At 43.0% G+C, this 23288-nt stretch overlaps 3 protein-coding genes and 1 long non-coding RNA gene across 8 annotated transcripts in view; 2 read left to right on the top strand and 2 right to left on the bottom strand.

The window, feature by feature from the left end:
• LOC123992737 (nucleoredoxin) overlaps positions 1–7496 on the bottom strand; it is an 85301-nt gene extending 77805 nt beyond the window's left edge. Inside the window, exon 1 of the mRNA XM_046294204.1 lies at positions 6979–7496. Coding sequence (XP_046150160.1) covers positions 6979–7287 — 309 coding nt within the window. The 5' untranslated portion in view covers positions 7288–7496. The remainder of the gene's footprint in view (positions 1–6978) is intronic.
• Positions 7497–8085: 589 nt separating this feature from the next.
• On the bottom strand, positions 8086–12653 carry txndc17 (thioredoxin domain containing 17). Its single transcript, XM_046294202.1, has 4 exons — positions 12340–12653; positions 11973–12054; positions 8987–9062; positions 8086–8671 (listed from the first exon to the last, which is right to left on the bottom strand). Exons 1-4 carry the CDS (start codon positions 12482–12484, stop codon positions 8603–8605), a joined length of 372 nt encoding a protein of 123 aa, XP_046150158.1. The 5' UTR covers positions 12485–12653; the 3' UTR covers positions 8086–8602.
• A 525-nt stretch (positions 12654–13178) lies between these two features.
• LOC123992733 (protein moonraker-like) lies at positions 13179–17937 on the top strand. 5 transcript variants are annotated; one of them, XM_046294199.1, is made up of 8 exons: positions 13179–13781; positions 14032–14153; positions 14294–14467; positions 14564–14785; positions 15261–15441; positions 16437–16623; positions 16747–16892; positions 17035–17937. In XM_046294199.1, exons 3-6 carry the CDS (start codon positions 14324–14326, stop codon positions 16442–16444), a joined length of 555 nt encoding a protein of 184 aa, XP_046150155.1. In that variant the 5' UTR covers positions 13179–13781; positions 14032–14153; positions 14294–14323; the 3' UTR covers positions 16445–16623; positions 16747–16892; positions 17035–17937. The 5 variants fall into 5 exon arrangements, with proteins under 5 accessions (XP_046150155.1, XP_046150154.1, XP_046150157.1 ...); XM_046294198.1 differs by having other exon boundaries at positions 13901–14153; XM_046294201.1 differs by having other exon boundaries at positions 13898–14153; positions 16750–16892.
• Positions 17938–20269: 2332 nt separating this feature from the next.
• LOC123994214 lies at positions 20270–22865 on the top strand. Its single transcript, XR_006831601.1, has 3 exons — positions 20270–21333; positions 21754–21895; positions 22134–22865. It is a non-coding gene; the product is annotated as an uncharacterized LOC123994214 (long non-coding RNA).
• Positions 22866–23288: the final 423 nt, after the last annotated feature.

The raw sequence follows: 23288 nt of genomic DNA, 5'->3' as shown, positions 1-23288 counted from the left end.
ACACACTGTTCTCCTCCCACAGCTACTATGACCTTTCTATTATGCCAACTCAAGGATGACAAAATATCAAACCGTATTAAAACATGTTCTGTGAACCACAGCGTTTCTGATGTGAATGACGTCTTGTACTGTGTGACTTCAGTGAAATCAGAGTGATAACAATTCAGCGGTAAAAAATGTGACTCTTCAAATGAAAACCTGCCTAATAGTCAAACTTAAAGCCCACAAGGTCCTTTCAAAACAAAACTTCCTCGCTTGTAAAAAATGTAAGACAATGTCTTCAGTATTCCATCTTATTTCTGCATGGTTAGATAATAATGGGAAGGGAGGGAGAACTACTGAAGGAGGGGTGGACAGAAGGAGGGAGGTGCCAGGTGGGTGATGAGGCTCTGAACGAGGCAATGGAGTGTGATTGCTGGCTGTGCCATGAGATGAGCCCCACGTAGCTCAACAGAGCTGCCTCTCTCTTTCTCCTCCCCTGCCTACAGCCAGAGCCCAGCCAGGCCTGAAAAGAGGGGGCAATAGGGCCACTTACTACCCACAGACCCACAACCTCAATGCAGCACAGAGCCACTCTTTACTAGTTGCTATGATCACTCGCATGCAGGCAAGATCAGTGCCCGACATCGTCTTTTCACTGAGGGGGTAAACAGTCCCATGCTGCCAAGTTGTTCAGTAGCTGACATCACAGTTCTTCAAAGAAGACCTCACAGCAGGACTGGACTCAAATGTGTTTCCTCTACACAAACATATTGATTTAGATGAGAGCATTACCTTGTCTTGCTTCCCTTCCATTTACTGTAAACATTTTCTGATTGCAATATAGGCACAGATGATGCCTTTAACCATAGCATGTATGATAAAAGCACTGGCAAGTCATATTGGTGTGGGTTACCACCTTGTTATCTCTTTTTAAAATAACTTAAAGTCCTTTTAAAATGAATTGTAAAGAATTTATGTAAATTAAACAGCATATAGAGTTGAAGTCGGAAGTTTACATACACCTTGGCCAAATACATTTAAACTCAATTTTTCACAATTCCTGACATTTAATCCTTGTAAAAATTCCTGTTTTAGGTCAGTTAGGATTACCGTAAAGCGTCAGGAAGCTTTAACTTCCTGACTGATGTCTTGAGATGTTGCTTCAATATATCCACATAATTTTCCCCCCTCATGACGCCATCTATTTTGTGAAGTGCACCAGTCCCTCCTGCAGCAAAGCACCCCCACAACATGATGCTTTCATCCCCGTGCTTCACGGTTGGGAGGGTGTTCTTCGGCTTGCAAGTCTCCCCCTTTTTCCTCCAAATATAACAATGGTCATTATGGCCAAACAGTTATATTTTTGTTTCATCAGACCAGAGAAAAAAAAAAAAAAAAGTACCATCTTTGTGCAGTTGCAAACCGTAGTCTGGCTTCTTATGGTGGTTTTGGAGCAGTGGCTTCTTCCTTGATGAGCGGCCTTTCAGGTTATGTCAATATAGGACTCGTTTTACTGTGGATATAGATACTTTTGTACCTGTTTCCTCCAACATCTTCACAAGGTCCTTTCCAAGCTGTTTAAAGGCACATTCAACTTAGTGTATGTAAACTTCTGGCCCACTGGAATTGTGAAACAGTGAATAAGTGGAATAATCCGTCTAAACAATTGTTGGAAAAATGACTTGTAGCTATATAGATGTCCTAACCGACTTACCAAAACTATAGTTTGTTAACAAGAGTTTTGTGGAGTGGTTGAAAAACATGTTTTAATGACTCCAACATAAGTGTATGTAAACTTCGACTTCAACTGTACATGGAAAGCAAGAAATAGCCAGCTCATGTAGACACAGCTGACATACATACATTACATACATATCCACACACACAGTATATCACAAAAGTGAGTACACCCCTCACATTTTTGCAAATATTTGAGTATATCTTTTCATTTGACAACACTGAAGAAATGACACTTTGCTACAATGTAAAGTAGTGAGTGTACAGCTTGTATAACAGTGTAAATTTGCTGTCCCCTCAATAACTCAACACACAGCCATTATTGTCTAAACCGCTGGCAACAAAAGTGAGTAGACCCCTAAGTGAAAATGTCCAAATTGGGCCCAGTGTCAATATTTTGTGTGGCCACCATCATTTTCCAGCACTGCCTTAACCCTCTTGGGCATGGAGTTCACCAGAGCTTCACAGGTTGCCACTGGAGTCCTCTTCCACTCCTCCATGACGACATCACAGAGCTGGCGGATGTTAGAGACCTTGCACTCATCCACCTTCCGTTTGAGGATGCCCCAGAGATGCTCAATAGGGTTTAGGTCTGGAGACATGCTTGGCCAGTCCATCACCTTTACCCTCAGCTTCTTTAGCAAGGCAGTGGTCGTCTTGGAGGTGTGTTTGGGGTCGTTATCATGTTGGAATACTGTCCTGCGGCCCAGTCTCCGAAGGGAGCGGAGCATGCTCTGCTTCAGTATGTCACAGTACATGTTGGCATTCATGGTTCCCTCAATGAACTGTAGCTCCCCAGTGCCGGCAGCACTCATGCAGCCCCAGACCATGACACTCCCACCACCATGCTTGACTGTAGGCAAGACACACTTGTCTTTGTACTCCTCACCTGGTTGCCGCCACACACGCTTGACACCATCTGAACCAAATAAGTTTATCTTGGTCTCATCAGACCACAGGACATGGTTCCAGTAATCCATGTCCTTAGTCTGCTTATCTTCAGCAAACTGTTTGCAGGCTTTCTTGTGCATCATCTTTAGAAGAGGCTTCCTTCTGGGACGACAGCCATGCAGACCAATTTGATGCAGTGTACGGCGTATGGTCTGAGCACTGATAGGCTGACCCCCCACCCCTTCAACCTCTGCAGCAATGCTGGCAGCAATCATACGTCGATTTCCCAAAGACGACCTCTGGATATGACACTAAGCACGTGCACTCAACTTCTTTGGTCAACCATGGCGAGGCCTGTTGAATGGAACCTGTCCAGTTAAACCGCTGTATGGTCTTGGCCACAGTGCTGCAGCTCAGTTTCAGGGTCTTGGCAATCTTCTTATAGCCCAGGCCATCTTTCTGTAGAGCAACAATTATTTTTTCAGATCCTCAGAGAGTTCTTTGCCATGAGGTGCCATGTTGAACTTCCAGTGACCAGTCAGTTTGAGGGAGTGATGACACCAAATTTAACACACCTGCTCCCCATTCACACCTGAGACCTTGTAACACTAACGAGTCACATGACACCGGGGAGGGAAAATGGCTAATTGGGCCCAATTTGGACATTTTCACTTAGGGGTGTACTCACTTTTGTTACCAGTGGTTTAGACATTAATGGCTGTGTGTGTTATTTTGAGGGGACAGCAAATTTACACTGTTAAACAAGCTGTACACTCACTACTTTACATTGTAGCAAAGTGTCATTTCTTCAGTGTTGTCACATGAAAAGATATACTCAAATATTTACAAAAATGTGAGGGGTGTACTCACTTTTCTGATGTACTGCATATGTGTATCTCCTCTGAAGCAAAGCTTCTCTTGTCAGGTACCAGGAGCTTCATATACCTGTCCTGGTGATAAAACCACATCTGTGTATCAGACAAAGCCTGAGTCTACATAGCTTTGCAGTCTTGAGGGTTGGCTATCTGATGCATTATACAGCCTAGCTACAGGAACAGAAGAACACATTCACATCAATGCACACACGTGCCAAAATAATCATTCTAAAGGGGGAAATGTATTGGCCACATGAAGCCTTAAGTAAACACTAAACATGTAAATGTCTTAGGACATGTCAGAAGGCTCTGGTAGTGTGACCTACATCTGACTGCTCACTGAAACATAAATTCTCTCTTCAGTATAAAAACAGAGCGGACAGAGCTGGTCAGTTAAACCACTAACAGACACACTCATTCAGGCCCCTGCTGTTCTGAAGATCACAATTACTCTGCAATTAATACTGGTGACACTGTCAGAGTTAAATGCAAAATTGAACACTACTCTCAAGTAACCTTAGCCAAGTCGTGGCCGCATTCGAATTTTGAACAATGGCAATGCTGCAGAATATTTTCCACCAGCAGCATTCAGAACACAGTAATGCTGCCCTGTGGAGATATGCTCCTCCCAGACCGGCCCAAGACAACCCCATCCTTCCTTCCCTGCCTCCATCCAACCGCCATCCCTCTGTCATTCCCCCCTTCACGCCTGGACTGCATAATGAAGTGTAACACAAACCATCACCAACAATCTGCATCACATTAGATGGGCCTTGATTCAATCGAAATCATGTTGCACGAAGGGTTAGGGTTCTACAGGAAAATACTAAACTAAGGAAATTCACAAAGAGTTCATAAAATATATAGCACGCTATTTGATGACTATGGGGAAAGGTTGGGTGGTGTGGAGCCAAGAGGGCAAGGCTCATTTAAAAAGGTCCTGTGTGCCCTTACTGTTGAAAGATAATCATCCTAAATGTCTGCATTTCATTGAAGAGGTGGTCAAATGTAATTACTTGCCAGTATGTGGATAAACTATGTAGGCCTCGATCAGATAAATACATGACAAAACATTGACATTGTAAAAAATATCATTCCACTGGCACAGTATTTGCAGAAGTATTCTTACAGAAAATCTCCTGCAAATCCCTTTTACTAGCCTGGTGTGGCAATGTAAAGAGACACAGAAGATGGCTATATATACTCTTAATTCAAAGAGAATATTTCCAAATGAAATAGTTTCCCGGGCATCTTAGGACAATTAAATTATCACTGTCCAACTAAAAGCCAGCCTCCTTCATTACAATCTTCTGCTCCCATTATTTTAAAGATATATAAAATACCATTTCTAAATTTTCAAGCCAGGAAATCATACCATACCATTTAGATCTCCTTAACATAATGGGAGCAGAGATGATGAAAGAGGCTGGCTTTTAGTTGGACAGTGATCATTTCCTTGTCCTAAGATGCCCGGGAAACTCTTTCATTTGGAAATATTCTCTTTGAACCAGGAAATCATACCATACCGTTTCTACCTATCCTGTGAGGCCTAGAGACATGATCATGTCTTTACCAGACGTTACTGGGTATAATGTCCTGTACTGCCAACAGGGTAGCAGCAGCAGGGCACTGAGAATGGCGCAGCTCCGTTCTCTGCAGACAATTAGATTTATATTCACAGTACCTCGGCTCGCTCCCTCTACCCTTCTCTCCCTCACGATTACAATGTACACATATATTATATCCGCCCACCTGGATATTATTCTTTATAGCATATACATTATGTGCATGCAGCTGCAAGCAGAGACACATCGGCTAGCCGAGAGTCTCAGTGGGATTAATTGTCATTTGTTATTGAGAATCATCATTTGTTTTTAAGACAGGCATGCTGACGTATGTAGGAAACTGGAGTTGCAGAAGACCCAAAATAGATCCTGAACCTGCAGCATGATGCAGGTATCATCTAGGTATAATTTATTTCTAATCCTGAAACCATTGCTTTACCCATAAATGTACATGATACAAAACACACTGACATCGGCTTAAACATTTTAAAGGCTTTCACAACATGCTATTTTTATGTTTATTGAATCCATGTCTAGAAAATAAAATACAGATTCAGGATAGTGTGGTAATCATATTTACAATATAGGCCTAGATTAATTATATGGGAGAGTAACTGTACTCATTTGTCAAACTGCACACACACATCTTGACAAATTGTGATATATTAGCGATATGTAGTTTGTTGTGTGCAAGGCAAAATAATAAATAAATAAATGGACAGGGTACATAGAAAAGATGTAGCAATTTTCTGAGAAAGATGAGCTTAAATCATCATAACATCTACAGGCTAAACATCTGTTTTTGAAACCTTTACATTAAACCCATATGAAAGAGATGGACAGATAATAGGATTAAAATGACTTCATGTGACACCTACAGGTATATTTATAGGAAATGTGTTTAAATCTGTTCTCCTTTTTCAAACATATGGGTGTTTTCAAATAGCTGTGTAATGTGTAGGCCTATTATGAGATGTTGACTTCTGGATCCTAAATAATGGCCCTACAATTAAATAATTACATCGAACAAAATCCTAACAACCAAAGAGTAGGCCATTGTCTCGAGATTCACATATTTTAATAAAACTGATTTTAAAAAATACATTAGACTTTTTTACAATAACTCTTTCATCATCGATAATTTCACCTGGGCTATAGTAAAACTTAGATATATTATAGAGAAGAAAAAAAACATTTTTACTATATTTAGATCAATATTTATATAGCATTGTCACTATTTCTAATGGCCTATAATAATTAAAGTTTCTCAAGATTTTTTTGTAAATGTTTTGTAAATGATCCTGCCCCTAAAATGTTTGTTTTTTCTCCCCCCAGTGTAATTTGTTACCGGAGTGTTTGAATTAAAAAGGTTTCTACAAATTTCACTATGAATAACAATGCATTGTAGACATCAGCATATCTTCCCAATACCTGTGTGTGTGTGTGTGTGTGTGTGTGTGACATTTGATTATTTCAATATGGATATTTAGGCTATAGATAATGTGACACATGGCACTGCAGTGCACAATAGCTAGGCTATATGATGTATTCAATGCAAACAATGGAACCTGGAAGAAATACAGTGGTCCTTCTGTATAAACAGTCATCTATATACATAACATAAGAGACAGTGACAAATTCATCTACCTACTGGAAAAAAATAGGTCAGCTGGCAACATTAAAACATGTTAGACCCTGTATCAACTTTTGTTTCCACAGTCAGTTATTTCCAATGACCCACATGAAAGCATACACCTGTGCACTGTAAGGTAGGCCTATATCAAATTGGGCCACGCATGTTGTTTATTTAAATAAGGGTTTATTGGCCAAATCACCAGTGTAGCCTAAATTAATGGGCGTCACATTTTTTTTAAAAAAAAAAATCAGGGTGCAATTCCAGGTTCACATTTGTATTAGTCAGTGCTTACCTTTTTGTGTCTATCTTTGAAAGGCAATGCCGGCCATTGCATCTCCTGTAAAAAGTCTTGCCAATGTTTCTGGTCCTGATCAGATGAGACGAAGACGATTTCCAATTTGTCTTTATGTTCAGATGATTTTTTGAACTTGCTATAAAACTCACACAGACTGGCGTTGAACTGCTTACAGGGACCGTTTAAACTGCAGCCGAAGTAGAGCCCGACCAGGGACAGCTTGCTGCCCAGCGCCTGTACATCCACCTCGGCTTTCTCGCTGTTGACGAGCCGCTCCCCGAGTAGATTCACCAGTAACTCCGACATGCTGCTCGAGTCCTTGAAACAGACCCTAATATATTTCGTTCTCTTACCAATACTGCAGAAAATGAAAACCAACACGCCCTCGTCCTCCAATTTAGCTTCCTTGGAGAAAGCCCCAATTCGTTATATAGCCTATGCTCAAATGTGTGCACAACTACAGATATCATCCACTCAGCTCAGTCGCTCCAATGTGTGGTGTGCAGGAATGCGCTCCAATTATACTCACTAGAAGTGGTTGCACTCTTCACGTCAAAGCAAGAAAGCAACTCTTTCATGACACCTAGTTATAAAATGGCGATATTGCATCTCTATAATATTCTTGATGTATGTATGTATGTGTGTGTATATATATACATACATATACATAAAATCTGACCACCTTTGTTTGGTCTTGTATTGAATAGCATTACTTGATCAAGTTCACAGACTGATTGTTGTTAGCATTGAGCATGTTTTGGCCTACATAATAATAATAAAGCATGTTTTGGTCTACATGGTACACACATGGCATGTTTGGCCTATTAGTACATTAAACTCCAATGACAGAACTACAGCTAGGTTACTTTCTTCTTCATGAGCCGGTTTCCAAAGACAACATGGCCTATTATTAAATGTGAATTATATTATAATATAATTTCACATAAAATGTTTTAAATATCAAGATAAAATGCGAACCTAAATGTTTATTATAAGACACATTAGGCCTAATGTCTAGTTAAAATGTTTTTAGACAGGCTGATGGTGCCACCTAGCGTCTCACAAAGTGAACTGCACTACAGACAAACCATTTTACACATACAATTGTTTTCATCCAACCATCATTTATTTCATTTGACTAAGTTCTACACAATAACACGCCAATCACAGTATAACAGGTAATGTTTTAGTTGATATCTTCACTATAAAGATTTCTGCTATAAGTAAGAATCATCAATTCATCTGGCACATCACACACTAGGAGTAGGCTGCCTACCACTTAGGGGTATCTAATATATTTGTCAAAAGTGGGCTATGTTATTATAACTCTTCAATTTAATTTACTACATTAAACATCAAGTTATAAAAGCAGTCAACTATCTCTACCAAGGCCTCTGGTTATGTTATATATTATGCTTTTTATTTCCATGTAAGAATAGCAACACATTCACTGATTAACACGACCTCGCAGGGAGAGGAGTGTGAATTTGAATTTCAAAGAAACAATTATTTCTGTTCAATCTAGTGTAGTGAAAAGGTGCCTGGGCTGGGGCTGGATCTCAGGAAAAAGACAGGACAGTGTGAAATGGAAGATGACCCAGTGCAGGGCGAGTGTGGTCCTCTAGTCCTCGGTGAACATCATCCTCACCAGGTCAGCTTTGAAGCACTCCTCTTCAACCAGCTTCTGAGGCTGAATTAGATGATGGAGGAGAAGAAAATAAACAGAACTTAGCATGTTTTGGTAACACTTTCCCTGAAGCTATATTTTATATAGAATTTATAAAGTGTATAAATGGTTAATAACAACCTCGCCAATGTGTTGTAACAGTTTAAAGTTTTTTTTACAGACTATCTATAAAAAAACATTCAATGCTTTTAGGAGCCTTTGATTGTTGCCACAAAATAAAAAAAATAAAAAAAATTGATGAGAGAAATTATCCTTTGAAAATGCAATTTGCTAATCGATCACTATACTAGAAATTATTTTCTTTGATCTTATGCTCACCGTGCCATATCGGATCAGAGTGGGAACTCCACTGAGCTTCAGAGTCTTCTTGAACTTATTATTGGGATCCTTCCAACTGGTCGAAGATGAAAAGGTAAATGAAGCAAAATACATGTCAGACATTTAGGTCAAACGTATAGTTTTGTGCATTGTGTGTGTGTGCATGTGCATGTGCGTGTGCGTGTGCGTGTGCGTGTGTGTGCGTGTATATATATACACCGAACAAAAATATAAAAACGAAACAATTTCAAAGATTTGACTGAGTTACAGTTCATATAAGGAAATCAGACAATTGAAATAAATCTATAAATTTCGCATCACTGGGAATATAGATATGCATCTGTTGGTCACAGATACTTTTGAAAAAGGTAGGTGCGCGGATCAGAAAATCAGTCAGTATCTGGTATTGGCGGGAACTGGAAAACGCTGTCGTACACGTCTATCCGGAGTATCCCAAACATACTCAATGGGTGACATGTCTGGTGAGTATGCAGGCCATGGAAGAACATTTTCAGCTTCCAGGAATTGTGTACAGAACAGATCCTTGCGACATTGGGCAATAAATGATTATGCTGAAACATGAGGTGATGGCGGTGGATGAATGGCACGACAATGGGCCTCAGGATCTCGTCACGGTATCTCTGTGCATTCAAAGTGCCCTTGATGAAATCCAATTGTGTTCTTTGTCCGTAGCTTATGCCTGCCCATACCATAACCCCACTACTACCAAATGCGCCAAAAACAACAGGTGTGACCTTACAGTGAAATACTTACTTATACAAGCCCTTAACCAACAATTCAGTTAAGAAAAATACCTATAAAAAATGAAAGATTAGTAACAAATAATTATAGAGCAGCCGTCAAATAACAAAAGTGAGGTTTATATACAGGGGGTACCGGTACAGTCAATGTGGAGGCTATATACAGGGGGTACCGGTACAGAGTCAATGTGCAGGGGCACCGGTTAGTCCAGGTGACGGAGGTAATATGTACATCTAGGTAGAGTTATTAAAGTGACTATGCATAAATAATAACAGAGAGTAGCAGCAGTGTAAAGAAGGGGGGTGGGATGCATATAGTCTGGGTAGCCATTTGATTAGATGTTCAGGAGTCTTATGGTTTGGGGGTAGAAGCTGTTTAGAAGCCTCTTGGATCTAGACTTGACACTCCGGTACCACTTGCCGTGCGATAGCAGAGAGGACAGTCTATGACTAGAGTGGCTGGAGTCTTTGACTGTTTTTAAGGCCTTTCTCTGACACCGCCTGGTATAGAGGTCCTGGATGGTAGGAAACTTGGCCCCAGTGATGTACTGGGCCGTACGCACTAACCTCTGTAGTGCCTTGCGGTTGGAGGACCGAGCAGTTGCCATACCAGGCACTGATACAACCTGTCAGGATGCTCTCAATGGTGAAGCTGTAGAATCTTCTGAGGACCCATGCTAAATCTTTTCCGTCTCCTGAGGGAGAATAGGTTTTGTTGTGCGCTCTTCACAACAGTCTTGGTGTGCTTGGACCATGTTAGTTTATTGGTGATGTGGACGCCAAGGAACTTGAAGCTCTCAACCTGCTCCACTACAGACCCGTTGATGAGAATGAGTGCGTGCTGTCCTCCTTTTCCTGTAGTCCACAATGTTCTCCTTTGTCTTGATCACATTGAGGGAGAGATTGTCCTTGCACCACACGGTCAAGTCTCTGACCTCCTCCCTATAGGCTGTCTCGTTGTTGTCGGTAATCAGGCCTGTCACTGTTGTGTCATCGGAAAACTTAATGATGGTGTTGGAGTCGTGCACGGCCGTGTAGTCATGAGTAAACAGGGAGTACAGGAGGGGACTGAGCACGCACCCCTGAGGGGCCCCTGTGTTGAGGATCAGTGTGGCGGTTGTGTTGTTACCTACCCTTAACACCTGGGGGCGGCCCAACAGGAAGTACAGGATCCAGTTGCAGAGGGAGGTGTTTAGTCACAGGATCCTTAGCTTAATGATGAGCTTTGAGGGCACTATGGTGTTGAACGCTGAGCTGTAGTCAATGAATAGCATTCTCACATAGGTGTTCCTTTTGTCCAGCTGTGAAAGGGCAGTGCGGAGTGCAGTAGCGATGGCAGCATCTGTGGATCTGTTGGGGCAGTACGCAAATTGGAGTGGGTCCAGGGTTTCTGGGATAATGGTGTTGATGTAACCCATGACCAGCCTTTCAAAGCAATTTATGGCTACAGACCTGAGTGCTCAGGTCAGTAGTCATTTAGGCAGGCATGTTACCTTAGTGTTCTTGGGCACAGGGACCATGGGGCACTCTGTTCACAATGTTGACATCAGCAAACCGCTGGCCCACACAATGCCATACACGTGGTCTGCGGTTGTGAGGCCGGTTGAACGTACTGCAAAAATGATCTAAAGCAATGTTGGAGGTGGCTTATGGTTAAAAGATAACATTCAATTCTCTGGCAACAGCTCTGGTGTACATTCCTGGAGTCAGCATGCCAATTTCACACTCCCTCAAACCGTGAGACATCTGTGGCATTGTGTTGTGTGTCAAATTGCACAGTTGAGTGGCCTTTTATTGTCCCAAGCACAAGGTGCACCTGTGTAATGATCATGGTGTTTAATCAGTTCCTTGATATGCCACACCTGTCAGGAGACAGATTATCTTGGCAAAGGAGAAATGCTCAATAACAAGGATGTAAACAAAATTGGAGAGAAATACGCTTTTTGTGCTTATGGAACATTTCTGGGATCTTTTATTTCAGTAATGAAACATTACATTGTGTTTATATTTTTGTTCAGTGTATTTTGCTCAATTCAAATATGCTGCCTGAGAGAGCCAACAAATCGTGATGTTACAACTTGCACAATTTATCTAAGCTTTTCAAAACTACTGGCTGCATTTGCGGGTATGAAAAACACTTATTTTCTATAATTGCCTGTTGATAGCACAGAATTATCATTCTCCTATCATCACCAGTGAATATGAAGAAAAGGTTGAGTACATACTATGGCCTCTCTCCAACCTGACAGTAGATGAAGACAGAGCCCTCGGGAAGGTGGGACATCTCTCCTCTAACAACTGGCTCAGCTGAAGGGGAAGGAGCAGAACAAAGCTGGCAAATCTGTGTGGCTTTGGTTTATGCAAGCAATACATCACACAACAGCTATAACTTCCTAAAATAATACAGAAAATAGAGCATAAGACGAGCATCCCCAGTAAACACATTACAGAGAATAGTTAGCTTGGCTACAATGAATTGCTGACCATAACGCAGCAGAGACTGACGCATTATTGCAGACAGCTGGAAAGAACGCCAACTGCTATACGTGTAAAGTACAAATCAATACCGCAATAAAATAATAACTATAATACCTTCCACACAATCTGGACACCAGCTCATCCCTTGAGCGTCTTTATCACCAGAGAAATATGCGAATATGTCCTTTCCTTTTCGCTCAGACACTGCTTTGCAGAATTCGTCATAACCATGGACCTTCACTTCTTCGTAATGAGACATGATGAAATAGAACAAGTAGCAGTATTATCAATTATCGTAGGCAAAGCAAGCAGGTATGAATCGTTTCACGCAATAATAAAAACGAGTTGGACTATGATCGCTTCTAAAATACTATGACCAGAGAGGAAGAAGTAAAGAGAGAGGCCCAACTCGGCGGAAAATCTGTCTCCGTCCGGCAGGTGGTGTTTTTGTGTGTTTTTTTCGCCCACCAAGCAAGGAGTTTTTGTTTGGAGGTCAATGAGAGTTTCGAATTTGGTCAACAACAAAAATGTACGGCTTATTTGCTACTTGAGGTTTATTTGATTGATTGTAAGTTTCGTAATGTTTGGGTTGTTACGAATGTACTGATATAAGTAGGACACATGACATCGCCTCATCTTTGATTAAAAACACTTTATACCGTAGTCATCTCGAGATGGCTATGCATATTCATGATATGAGGCTTGTAGCGTAGCATTTCTCCATTGAATACAGACAGTTAACGTCAACAACCCTCATCGAATACAATATGAGATATCCACCAATCCAAAGAAAGGATAGGCGGGAGCTAGACAGCCCGCCTTGCCGCTTTGTGGACAACGACTCCCATTGTTAGGGCAGAGAGGCAAGTATCTTGTCAGTATATCCATAATCTTTGCTATCAGTACAGAAAACGCATGACAACACTTCCTCTTCCTGTCTATGAAAAATAAAACTGATATGACAACTTCATCCTATTCGTGTACTACTTTTGATGACTGTTTTATCGAAACAAACATAACATTATGGACACAAATAGATAGAAAAACAATTTTATCATAGTTATCACATTTAATTCAAATTAGTATTTTAAATGTCCTACATCTGGTTATGTTTGACAGTTTCTGCTTTCCGTAGGTTAGAAATACCCATTTCTTGTTTTTACAGAAGGCGGTGCTTATTATTTGTTGTCATGGCGGCATTTTAAACCGTTTTAGCTGTGATAGCTTGCTAGCTAGCTGTCGAAGTCTATCCCGTACAAATAGTATCCTTGCTAAATTTTTTCACTTTCTTTACATGATAATATTCGAAGCATATTGTACCATCTGTGCTAGCCAAGTTGGCCCACCTGCACCCATTGTGATTGAGAAGCTGATGCCCTGGGTAGAGGATTGGGATGACCTGGATAGCACCTGCAGCTCTCTGTGTTTCTCTGCTCTGTCTGAGGTGCGTCTGCTGTCTGCAATCAGGCTGGCCAAGAGAGATCTGAGGAAGAGACGACAGGAATCATTGAACAGCTCCCCCATCAGACCACAGCCAGAGGAGACCAGTGGAGCAGGTAAATAAGGCTCACTCCCCTTTCACTTGTACAGTTTATATCAATTTTACTCTGCGATTAATCATTCATCAACCTTTATAATCGATTATCAACCTTGATAATTTTTCAATTTCAAGCAGAAGAGGGTTTTTCCTAAGGGGAGGTCAAAGACAGAAGTGACTCGGTCTGGAGCCAAGGTGCTTGTATACACCTCCCAGAAGTATATCTCTGTACCCCCTGGGCCTGATCATGGCCTGTTCCCCCCAACCAGAGACCCAGGCCCAAAGCAGACAGCCAGCCAGGAGCCCCAGACAGCACTCAGCCAGGAGGCCCGCAGACTGCAGACAGAGCTGGCCAACTACATCCAGAGATTAGATCAGCTCACAAACAGAGGTAACTCCACATAATTAAACTTACCCAAGAGTTTACCAGTCAAATCACCATGGTCAGGGGTTCTAGGCCTGTTGTAGTGATTATATTTCTATGGGTAACACAGCTGGAGTGGCACCTTGTTGGCATACTGTGCATTCCAGGGTGAATGGTTGTAGAGCCCTTGGAGCCTGATGAGCAGCGCAGGGTGGTGGTCCGCAGACAGGAACAGGCAGCCCGCTCTGCACGCATCATCTATGTGCTACAACAACAGGTCGAAAGAGATCCAAAAGGATTTAGACAAACTGCGCTCACAGAAGATTGATCACACAAACAAAGTAACTCTCACTTAATAACCAAAGCTGTCATACTCTGATGAGGTTCATGATGAGGACAATGACAAACACCCATCTCCCTTGCCTTCCTTTTCTCAGTCCAGATCGATGGACAGGTTGGCTGCTGCCCAAAGAGGGGCGATCAGGGCCATGCAGAGGTTCACTAATCAGCTGTCTGACACGTCTGAGGGTAGGATGCCCTCCCATTGTAAAGAGTTGGGCCAGCTGATCCGCCAGCTTTCTCTGTGCTCGGCCAAGGTGGAGGTGGGCCAGGGATCAGCCATCCCAGAGACTGCCCTGGACATCCTGCAGAAACTAGGGGTCAGTCATAGGCTGAGTCCCAAATGGCTCCTTATTATCTTTATAGTGCAGTACTTTTGATCAGGGGCAGGGCCAAAGGTCTCTGGTCAAAAGTAATGTACTATATAGGAAATAGAAAGCCATTTGCGATGCATCCATATATTTAATCCACCTACAGGTCACTCTCACCTCATTACACAGAACATTTCCCCAATCAACTACTGTACATCTATTGGTAATTTTTGATAAGTAGCTTTCTTATACATCTATATTAGCTTCCTTATACATCTATATTAGGTTATACAAGCAATACTCCATTTAAAAACCAAAGCTATTCAATCTAAAGAAAGTGGAAATAAATGTGCTGGAGAGCTACAAAACCATAGGTAGAGCTGAAGTATTATACAGTACATTTCATTTAGATTTTATTTGGCTTCTTTAATTTGAATGTATACAGAATATATTTGATTTTCGTGTCTCTCTCTGTGTCTCTCAGACCCTGGATACTGCTCTCAGGAGCAGGAGAGTCCAGTACATAGGAGGCACACCCGAGCACGCAGTTCCTCCCCTGCACGCTGCAGCACGTCTACCCCCCCATCCCCGTGCACCCAGGGGCTCTGCCACCAGGGGTCTCAGAGGACCTCGTAGAGCAGCAGGCCCCAAGAAGTCCTTCCCTGGTGAGCAACGAGCAGGTGTTCTCATTCTAATTCTAGCTGAATGACTCAGCATTCAGAGACACTCATTATCCCAGTCAGCTGTGCTGCTGAAGCTATTTTATTAGCATTTTAATAAGGATAGCCTAATTATCTAGTCTTTTTTTTATTGTCTCATTATTCCATATCCTCATAACATCAATAACTCATGTAAATTAATTTCATACATCATTAAACCGGGAACAACCAACACAGCAAATGTGTCAGACAAATCAGCATCCCCCATCCTACGGTTGAAACCACAGTCACACAGACACAGCCGTTGATCAAATATGTGATCCAAAAATAGAACATTTATTGCGTGGGTGGAACGATTCCTGAAATTGCATTTTTAATTTGAGCGTCTCGTGTCTTTGTTGTTTACCCTGTTCTTTCATTGTGAACGAGGTAGCAGATTATTACGGTTCCCATGGCTCAGGAAATTACCTGAAGGCTTAAGTGCTGTGTGAGTTTGGGCCTCCCACCGAGCTTGAATCACGGCACCAGGGTGGAGATTAATGAGGGACTGGCTGACTGACACAAAGAGGGGAGAGCAGGGCCGGCGTCCGGTTCTCTGGCCATGGGTCTCCTACTGTGTACAGTCTCCCTGTGGGAGATATGATGCAACCACCACACACCACGAGAGGGTTTGAACTGGATAGTATGCACAGGTCTCCTTGGCAACTAATAACAGTTCTCACTTTCAATGAACAAACCCCCTACTGTACCTTCTCCACACTGCTAAACAAGCAGCAGGCAGGTGTCTGTTTGTGTGCTAGTTGGCCAGATAATTGTGTAGTCTGTCAAAGGAGCATGCAGGTGTTAAGGGCCATACATACGGGTTTGATTAGTCATGCCAAGCACTGTAACACTTATCTGTAAGGGCCTATAGAAATGATTAAGCACATAGCCTAGCTGTTCAAGTGTTTCAAAACAACATTTCAATAAAAATTGATGATGAGCCAATGTTGTGTTGTTAGCAAAATAGGAGAGCGGTCCCTCAGCATCAGCAGCCACCCAGAGCCCACAGAGCCTCCTCCACAGCTGGATCGCAGACAGGTGCTCAGGGCAGGCCTGGAGAGCCTGGTCCATCTTAGAGAACTGAGGGAAGGTGGGGTACAGGTCCCCAACAGTCAAGGAGGAGCACTGCACCCCGACAGGACAAAGGTCAGTGAGTTTAATTAGTACATTTTTGGCGCAATTAAATGTATTTTAATATGTCTATTAATAACGGTCTAGCCTGAACTATTTGCACTACATTTGTGTCTCTTAAACATTATCTTTGTCCAGAAGCAGGGAGCCCATGTGAGGGATGCAGGTTTACTGCAGCCAACAGTGGCTTCCAGGCTGAGAGTGGGTCAGTACCCACAGAAGGAGGCCTCTGTGCCCTGGATACCCACGCCACCTCACTTTCCTCCTAAACAACAACAACAGTGGTGAGATCAGAGGAGAGCACTCTCTCTTGTCCCCGGGCTCTCTTTTGTAACTTACTCTTGCTGCATACTCTCCCTCTCTTACGGTCTCTTTTGATTGTAATTTTTTCTAATCTACTTGTTTTATGTGTCCATCTCCCCTCAGAAGAGACCAGAGCCTCGATGTCTCTTCTCCCCTCTGAAGCCCTCCTCAGGCACCTCAGAGCAGCAGCTGAGTGGTTTGGTGACAGCAGAGCAGGACTATTGTCTGACCTGTGATAGACAGAGACATGCCCACAATGAAGCCCTCAGATCACTGATAATAACAATAATGCATTTTATTTGCAGAAATCTTTTCATTTAACACATAAAACATAAACCATTGGACATGGCAAACAACCTTGTGCCTTATTAGCATCACAGTTCCTTACTAGTCTCATTTATGAGGTTTTAGTTTATGTATAATACACTGCATCACCAAAACTATGTGTACACCTCTTTGTCGAACATCTCATTCCAAAATCAAATCATGGGCATTAATATGGAGTTGGTCCCCCCTTTGCTGCTATAACAGCCTCCACTCTTCTGAGAATTCTTTCCAGAAGGCTTTCCACTAGATGTTGGAACGTTGCTGCGGGGACTTGCTTCCATTCAGCCACAAGAGCATTAGTGAGGTTGAGCACTGACGTTGGGCGATTACGCCTGGCTTGCAGTTGGCGTTCCAATTCATCCCATTGGTGTTCAATGGGGTTGATGTCAGGACTCTGTGCAGGCCAGTCAAGTTCTTCCACACCGATCTCGACAAACCGTTTCTGTATGGACCTCGCTTTGTGCTCGGGGGATTGTCATGCTGGAACAGGAAAGGGCCTTCTACCAAAATGTTGCTGCAAAGTTGGGAGCACAGAATTGTCTACAATGACATTGTATGCCGTAGCATTAAGATTTACCTTCATTGGAACTAAGGGGCCTAGCCTGAACCAAGAAAAACAGTTCCAGACCATTATTCCTTCTCCACCAAACTTTACAGTTGGCACTATGCATTTGGACAGGTAGCGTTCTACTGGCAGCCGCCAAACCCAGATTTGTCCATCGGACTGCCAGATGGTGAAGTGTGGTTCATCACTCCAGAGAACACGTTTCCACTGCTCCAGAGACCAGTGGAGGTGAGCTTTACACCACTCCAGCCAACGCTTGGCATTGCGCATGGTGATTCCAGGCTTGTGTGCGGCTGCTAGGCCATGCAAACCCATTACATGAAACTCCCGGGGAAAAGTGATTGTGCTGACGTTGCTTCCAGAGGCAGTTTGGAACTCGGTAGTGAGTGTTGCAACCGAGGACAGGAGAGTTTTACGAGCACTCGGTGGTCCAGTTCTGTGAGTTTGTGTGGCCTACCATTTCGCGGCTGAGCCATTGTTGCTCCTAGACGTTTCCACTTCACAATAACAGCACTTACAGTTGACCGGAGCAGCTCTAGCAGGGCAGAAATTTGACAAACTGACTTGTTGGAAAGGTGGCATCCTATGAAAGGCCACGTTGAATGTCACTGAGCTCCTCAGTAAGGCCATTCTACTGCCAATGTTTGCAATGGGTGTGGCTGAATCCACTAATTGGAAGGGGAGTTTTGTATAAATAGTGTGTATGTGTTATAGCTGTGTGGACTGGCAGAATGAATGAACCAATGGAAACTGCCCAGGGAACAGTTCAATTATGAGTTTGCTCGTTTTGAGTAATTAAGTCATTTAAAACCCTGATTTCAGACCTCACTTGCTGCAAGCAATACTCTGATTCCAATTGAAAGTTAACCTCTCCAATAAATTAAATCTAGGCGCTTGCTTGTTAGATTGGGGACATAATTTTTTTTAAAGCACCTGATGGAAAGCAGTGCCTGCCTGCCCTAAATTCAAGTGCACTGCAACCCTCTACACTAATCAAAACTTAATTAGTGCAATTGAGGTCTATAATTAATCAAATGCCTGCAGCCTGATTTTGGTGGCTGACATTAGGACTGGATTTTTATTTATTTAACTAGGCAAGTCAGTTAAGAACAAATTCATATTTTACAATGACTGCCTACCCTGGCCATCCACATATGTGGATCTCTAATTGAAACAGTTCTGTCTTGTGTTGTCTTTATGTGAATGCACAGGCAAGCCTGGATTGTGACATGTATGAGTCTGGAAATCAATGGACAAACCATATGGTCAAGTCAGAGGGGATTCAAGTTCAAAATTCAATTCAAATTCAAATGAAATGCCGCCGGTAGGGATTGCTGCCGTTTTACAGGCTGCTAACCAACTGTGCTATTCTTTTTTTTTTAAATGCGTTGTTTGTAACTTTTAAAAAAAACATATTTTCGACCTAATGTTGCTGCTAACGTCTCTGATGACCGAAAAGATTACTCACCTCAAACTGGACAAAGATTTTTCTTTAACGTGTCTGATGCGAAGGATATACTGGTGCTTCCGTGTGGCGCAGCGGTCTTAAGGCACTGCATCTCAGTGCTAGAGGCATCACTACAGCCTAGTTAAATAAATGTTAAAAATTTATTTTTATTTTTATGTACAACCTCCACTACCATATTTCCTGTGCTCAAGGAAGCGAAGGTAACATGATTACTGCCCCGTAGCACTCATGTCGGTAGCCATTAAGTGCTTTGAAAGGGTTGTCATGGCTCACATCAACAGCGTCCTCCCAGATACCCTAGTCTCCTCCTGTACCCCCTGTTCACCCTCGACCGCATGGCCAAACACGACTCCAACACCATTATTAGGTTTGCTGACGACACAACAGGCCTGATCACCGAAAACGATGAGACAGCAGTGTTGGGCCAGGACAACAACCTCTTCCTCAGTGTGAGCAAGACAAAGGAGCTGATTGTGGACTACAGGAAAAGGAGGGCCGAACAGGCCCCCATTAACATTGATGGTGCTGTAGTGGAGCGGGTCGAGAGTTTCAAGTTCCTTGGTCTCCACATCATCATGGTCCAAACACACCAAGACAGTCGTGAAGAGGGCACGACAACACCTTTTCCCCCTCAGGAAACTGAAAAGATTTGGCATGGGTCCCCAGGTCCTCAAAATGTTCTACAGCTGCACCATCGAGAGCATCCTGACCGGTTGCATCACGCATCACTGCTAGGTATGGCAACTGCTCGGCATCTGACCGTAAGGCGCTACAGAGGGTAGTGTGTATGGCCCAGTACATCACTGAGGCCAAGCTTCCTGCCATCCAGGACCTATATACAAGGCGGTGTCAGAGGAAAGCCCCAAGAATTGTCAAAGACTCCAGTCACCCAAGTCATAGACTGTTCTCTCTGCTACCGCACCTCAAGCGGTACCTTAGCGCCAAGTCTAGGACCAAAAGGCTCCTTAACAGCTTCTACCCCCAAGCCATAAAACTGCTGAACAATTGATCAAATGGCCACCCGGACTATTTACATTAACCCCCCCCCACACACACTTTTTTTTACTCTGCTGGTACTCGCTGTTTATTTTCTATGCTTAGTCACTTACCCCTAGCTACATGTACAAATGACCTGGACTAACCTGTACCCCCACACATTGACTTAGTACCGGTACCCCTGTTTATAGCCTCGTTATTTTATTGTGTTACTTTTTATTATTTTTTACTTTTGTTTATTTGGTAAATATTTTCTTAACTCTTTCTTGAACTGCATTGTTGGTTAAAGGCTTGTAAGTAAGCATTTCATGGTGAGGTCTACTCCTGTTGTATTCGGCGCATATGACGAATAAAGTTAGATTTGATTTCAATAACTTATTGTAGACAGGATTCAAAGACACTATTGTCACACCAGGCTTGTGCATGTGTGTGTGTCAGGTCTGAGGTGGGCTCTCCAACCCAGTGGGCTGAGAGAGTTGAGCAGGGAGGCCCGAGGGAGACTTCAGCCTCTCTTGGACCAGGCCCAAGAGACATTTAAACTATCCCTAAAAAAAATAAAGGGTTGTATGGACACAAAAAATGGACAATGATTTTGAGTTTTTTCTTGTTTTTCAGCAGGCAGGGGAATAAACAACTGAGTGTGTAACTTTGCTGTCACTCAATACCCACATTGTTGTTACAGAAGAAAAGCCTGGACCAAGGAAAGCTTTCCCCTCACTCAGGAATTCCACTGCCCTCAGAGGAGTGGGAAAATCAATACATCTCATTTGTAATTGAAAAATCCATACAGCTTTTACCACCATATTTGTGCCACCACAGTGAAATGAATAGGGAATTTACAGCTAGGCCTAGGGTGTAGTGCTGCAGCCTTGTGTATGTGCTGAGTGACAAGACTGAGTTAGAGTAGGAGTGGTTTGTGTTAGGTAGGAGAAGGTCAGTAGTGGTGTGGTACTGAGCTTGCCCTACCTGTGTACCCCAGCAGATAGGAGCTGTTGCCTCTCAGACCCGGGACAGAAAGGCCACATCGTCACTGACGCATCGGCTGTCTGAGCAGGCTACAGACAGAGTGAGTAGCCCTGTCATATTGTAATGATACTGACTTATATTACCAATATTTCTGTTTTCTCAGTATGTTTCCCAAATGCCCAGTTTGGTCAAAAGTAGTGCACTATATAGGGAATATATGGTGCCATTTCGGGAAACAACCATGAAGTGATTCCATCAAATGCATGTGATGAGCTCTGTGCTATCTACCTCCCTCTCCAGGCTGCAGAGGTGCTGAGTGAGGCCCTTTATTTTTTATTATTTTTATTAACCTTTATTTAACCAGGCAAGTCAGTTAAGAACATATTCTTATTTTCAATGACGGCCTGGGAACAGTGGGTTAACTGCCTGTTCAGGGGCAGAACGACAGATTTGTACCTTGTCAGCTCGGGGGTTTGAACTCGCAACCTTCCGGTTACTAGTCCAACGCTCTAACCACTAGGCTACGCTGCCGCCCTGCTAGAGGAGCTGCTGGCTGATGCAGTGCTGGCCATCTGGGTGGCGGAGACAGACAGATGGAGGGTTTGGCACAGCTCCAGGCCCCCACCCTGGAGAGCATGCTGCTATCCATGGAGGAGATGGAGGTGAGCCCTGAGCATGGCCCTAAGGAAAGACCACCACACAAAGGTCACAGGGAGTTTGAAAGGGCACCACTAGTTAGTTTGTCATGCAAGGCCTGTGTGATGTTTGACAGCCTTGGTCAAGCTGAGCTATGTGGATCCAGTGAATACACTGTCCAGTCCTGTCCGGATTTGTATTATTGTTTGGCTGAAAAATGTATTTAAATAATATACTTATTTTATCATATATGTGTCTGAGCAGAAATATCAGGAAGTTGTGAGGAGGCACTTTTCTACCATCACGTACTCAGACCCTCACTACTGGGACAAAGGGGACACAACTGGGGAGTAAACAGGCCAAGTAACTCCTCCACACAGTTTTGCATGAGGGTTTGAATTGTTGTTCCTCTGGTGCACTGCAGATGGAGGTATTGCCTTAGTGCTGTTTCAGCCAGTTGAGAGCAAGGCTATCCCTCTTCCTAACTCTCCTTTTCCACCCCTCTTTCTCCCATCCCCATCGCTCTCTCAAGGCCCTAGAGGCCTGCTCCAGGCCAGTCTCTACTCAGCCTGTCAGGATCACCGGGCCAACACTGAGACACACCACCACGGCTGACATTGTCCTGGAGAGCCCTGTGGAGACCGGTTGTTTTTTCATCTGGTGTTGCCAAAGCGCTCTTTTCTCTGAATAGTCCTATGCACAGAATTCAATATAACATTGTGTACTGTTACAGTATCTGTATGTTAATATGTGTAGTAATCACCATGCAATACTGCAGCCACCATCTTAGAGAAAGCTTCAAGCACTGTCTGAGTTTAATGGGTTGATGTATGGACAGATGGTTTGAGAAACAGATATATATTAATAAGGAATATATGACATTATATACTGGGTGGTTCGAGCCCTGAATGCTGATTTGTCTGACAGCCGTGGTATATCAGACCATACACCACGGGTATGACAAATAATTTATTTTTACGGCTCTAATTACATTGGTAACCACTATAATAGCAATAAGGCACCTCAGGGGTTTGTGGTATATGGCCAACATACCATGGCTAACGACTGTATCCAGGCACTCTGCGTTGCGTCATGCATAGCCCTTAGCAGTGGTATATTGGCCATATACCACAACCCCTCATGCCTTATTGCTTAATTATACATTTATAATTTGTTGATGTTGGAGATTGTAGTTAATGGTTATGAGATGCTATACTGGGTGATGAGCCTTCTGCAGTCTCCTCTAAATGGGAATTAATTACAGAGGGTAATGGTCTATGACATCACTTAACCTGCTGTATTAGCTGTACCTTATCAGGCAGGAACTCATAAAGGACAATATAACGAGACAAAACTGATGCAGAACATTGATCCCCTAAATGTAAGACGGTGAGAAAGTGCCCAACAAAACCACTGTCC

This window comes from Oncorhynchus gorbuscha, linkage group LG13 (assembly GCF_021184085.1).
Source record: "Oncorhynchus gorbuscha isolate QuinsamMale2020 ecotype Even-year linkage group LG13, OgorEven_v1.0, whole genome shotgun sequence".
Classification (NCBI taxonomy): Eukaryota; Metazoa; Chordata; class Actinopteri; order Salmoniformes; family Salmonidae; genus Oncorhynchus; species Oncorhynchus gorbuscha.
This window is presented reverse-complemented; position numbering and strand designations above follow the sequence as displayed.

Bases quoted from the DNA above. Each gene is read 5' to 3' on its own strand.
- txndc17 (XM_046294202.1), bottom strand. From the start codon at position 12,484: ATGTCTCATTACGAAGAAGTGAAGGTCCATGGTTATGACGAATTCTGC. The intron at 12,055-12,339 runs GTATTATAGTTA...CTTCCCCTTCAG, and splicing joins GTGTCCAGATTGTGTGGAAG to CTGAGCCAGTTGTTAGAGGA. The intron at 8,672-8,986 runs GTGAGCATAAGA...CATCTAATTCAG, and splicing joins CTCTGATCCGATATGGCACG to CCTCAGAAGCTGGTTGAAGA.
- LOC123992733 (XM_046294199.1), top strand. From the start codon at position 14,324: ATGAGCAGCGCAGGGTGGTGGTCCGCAGACAGGAACAGGCAGCCCGCT. The intron at 14,468-14,563 runs GTAACTCTCACT...TCCTTTTCTCAG, and splicing joins AGATTGATCACACAAACAAA to TCCAGATCGATGGACAGGTT. The intron at 14,786-15,260 runs GTCAGTCATAGG...TGTGTCTCTCAG, and splicing joins ACATCCTGCAGAAACTAGGG to ACCCTGGATACTGCTCTCAG.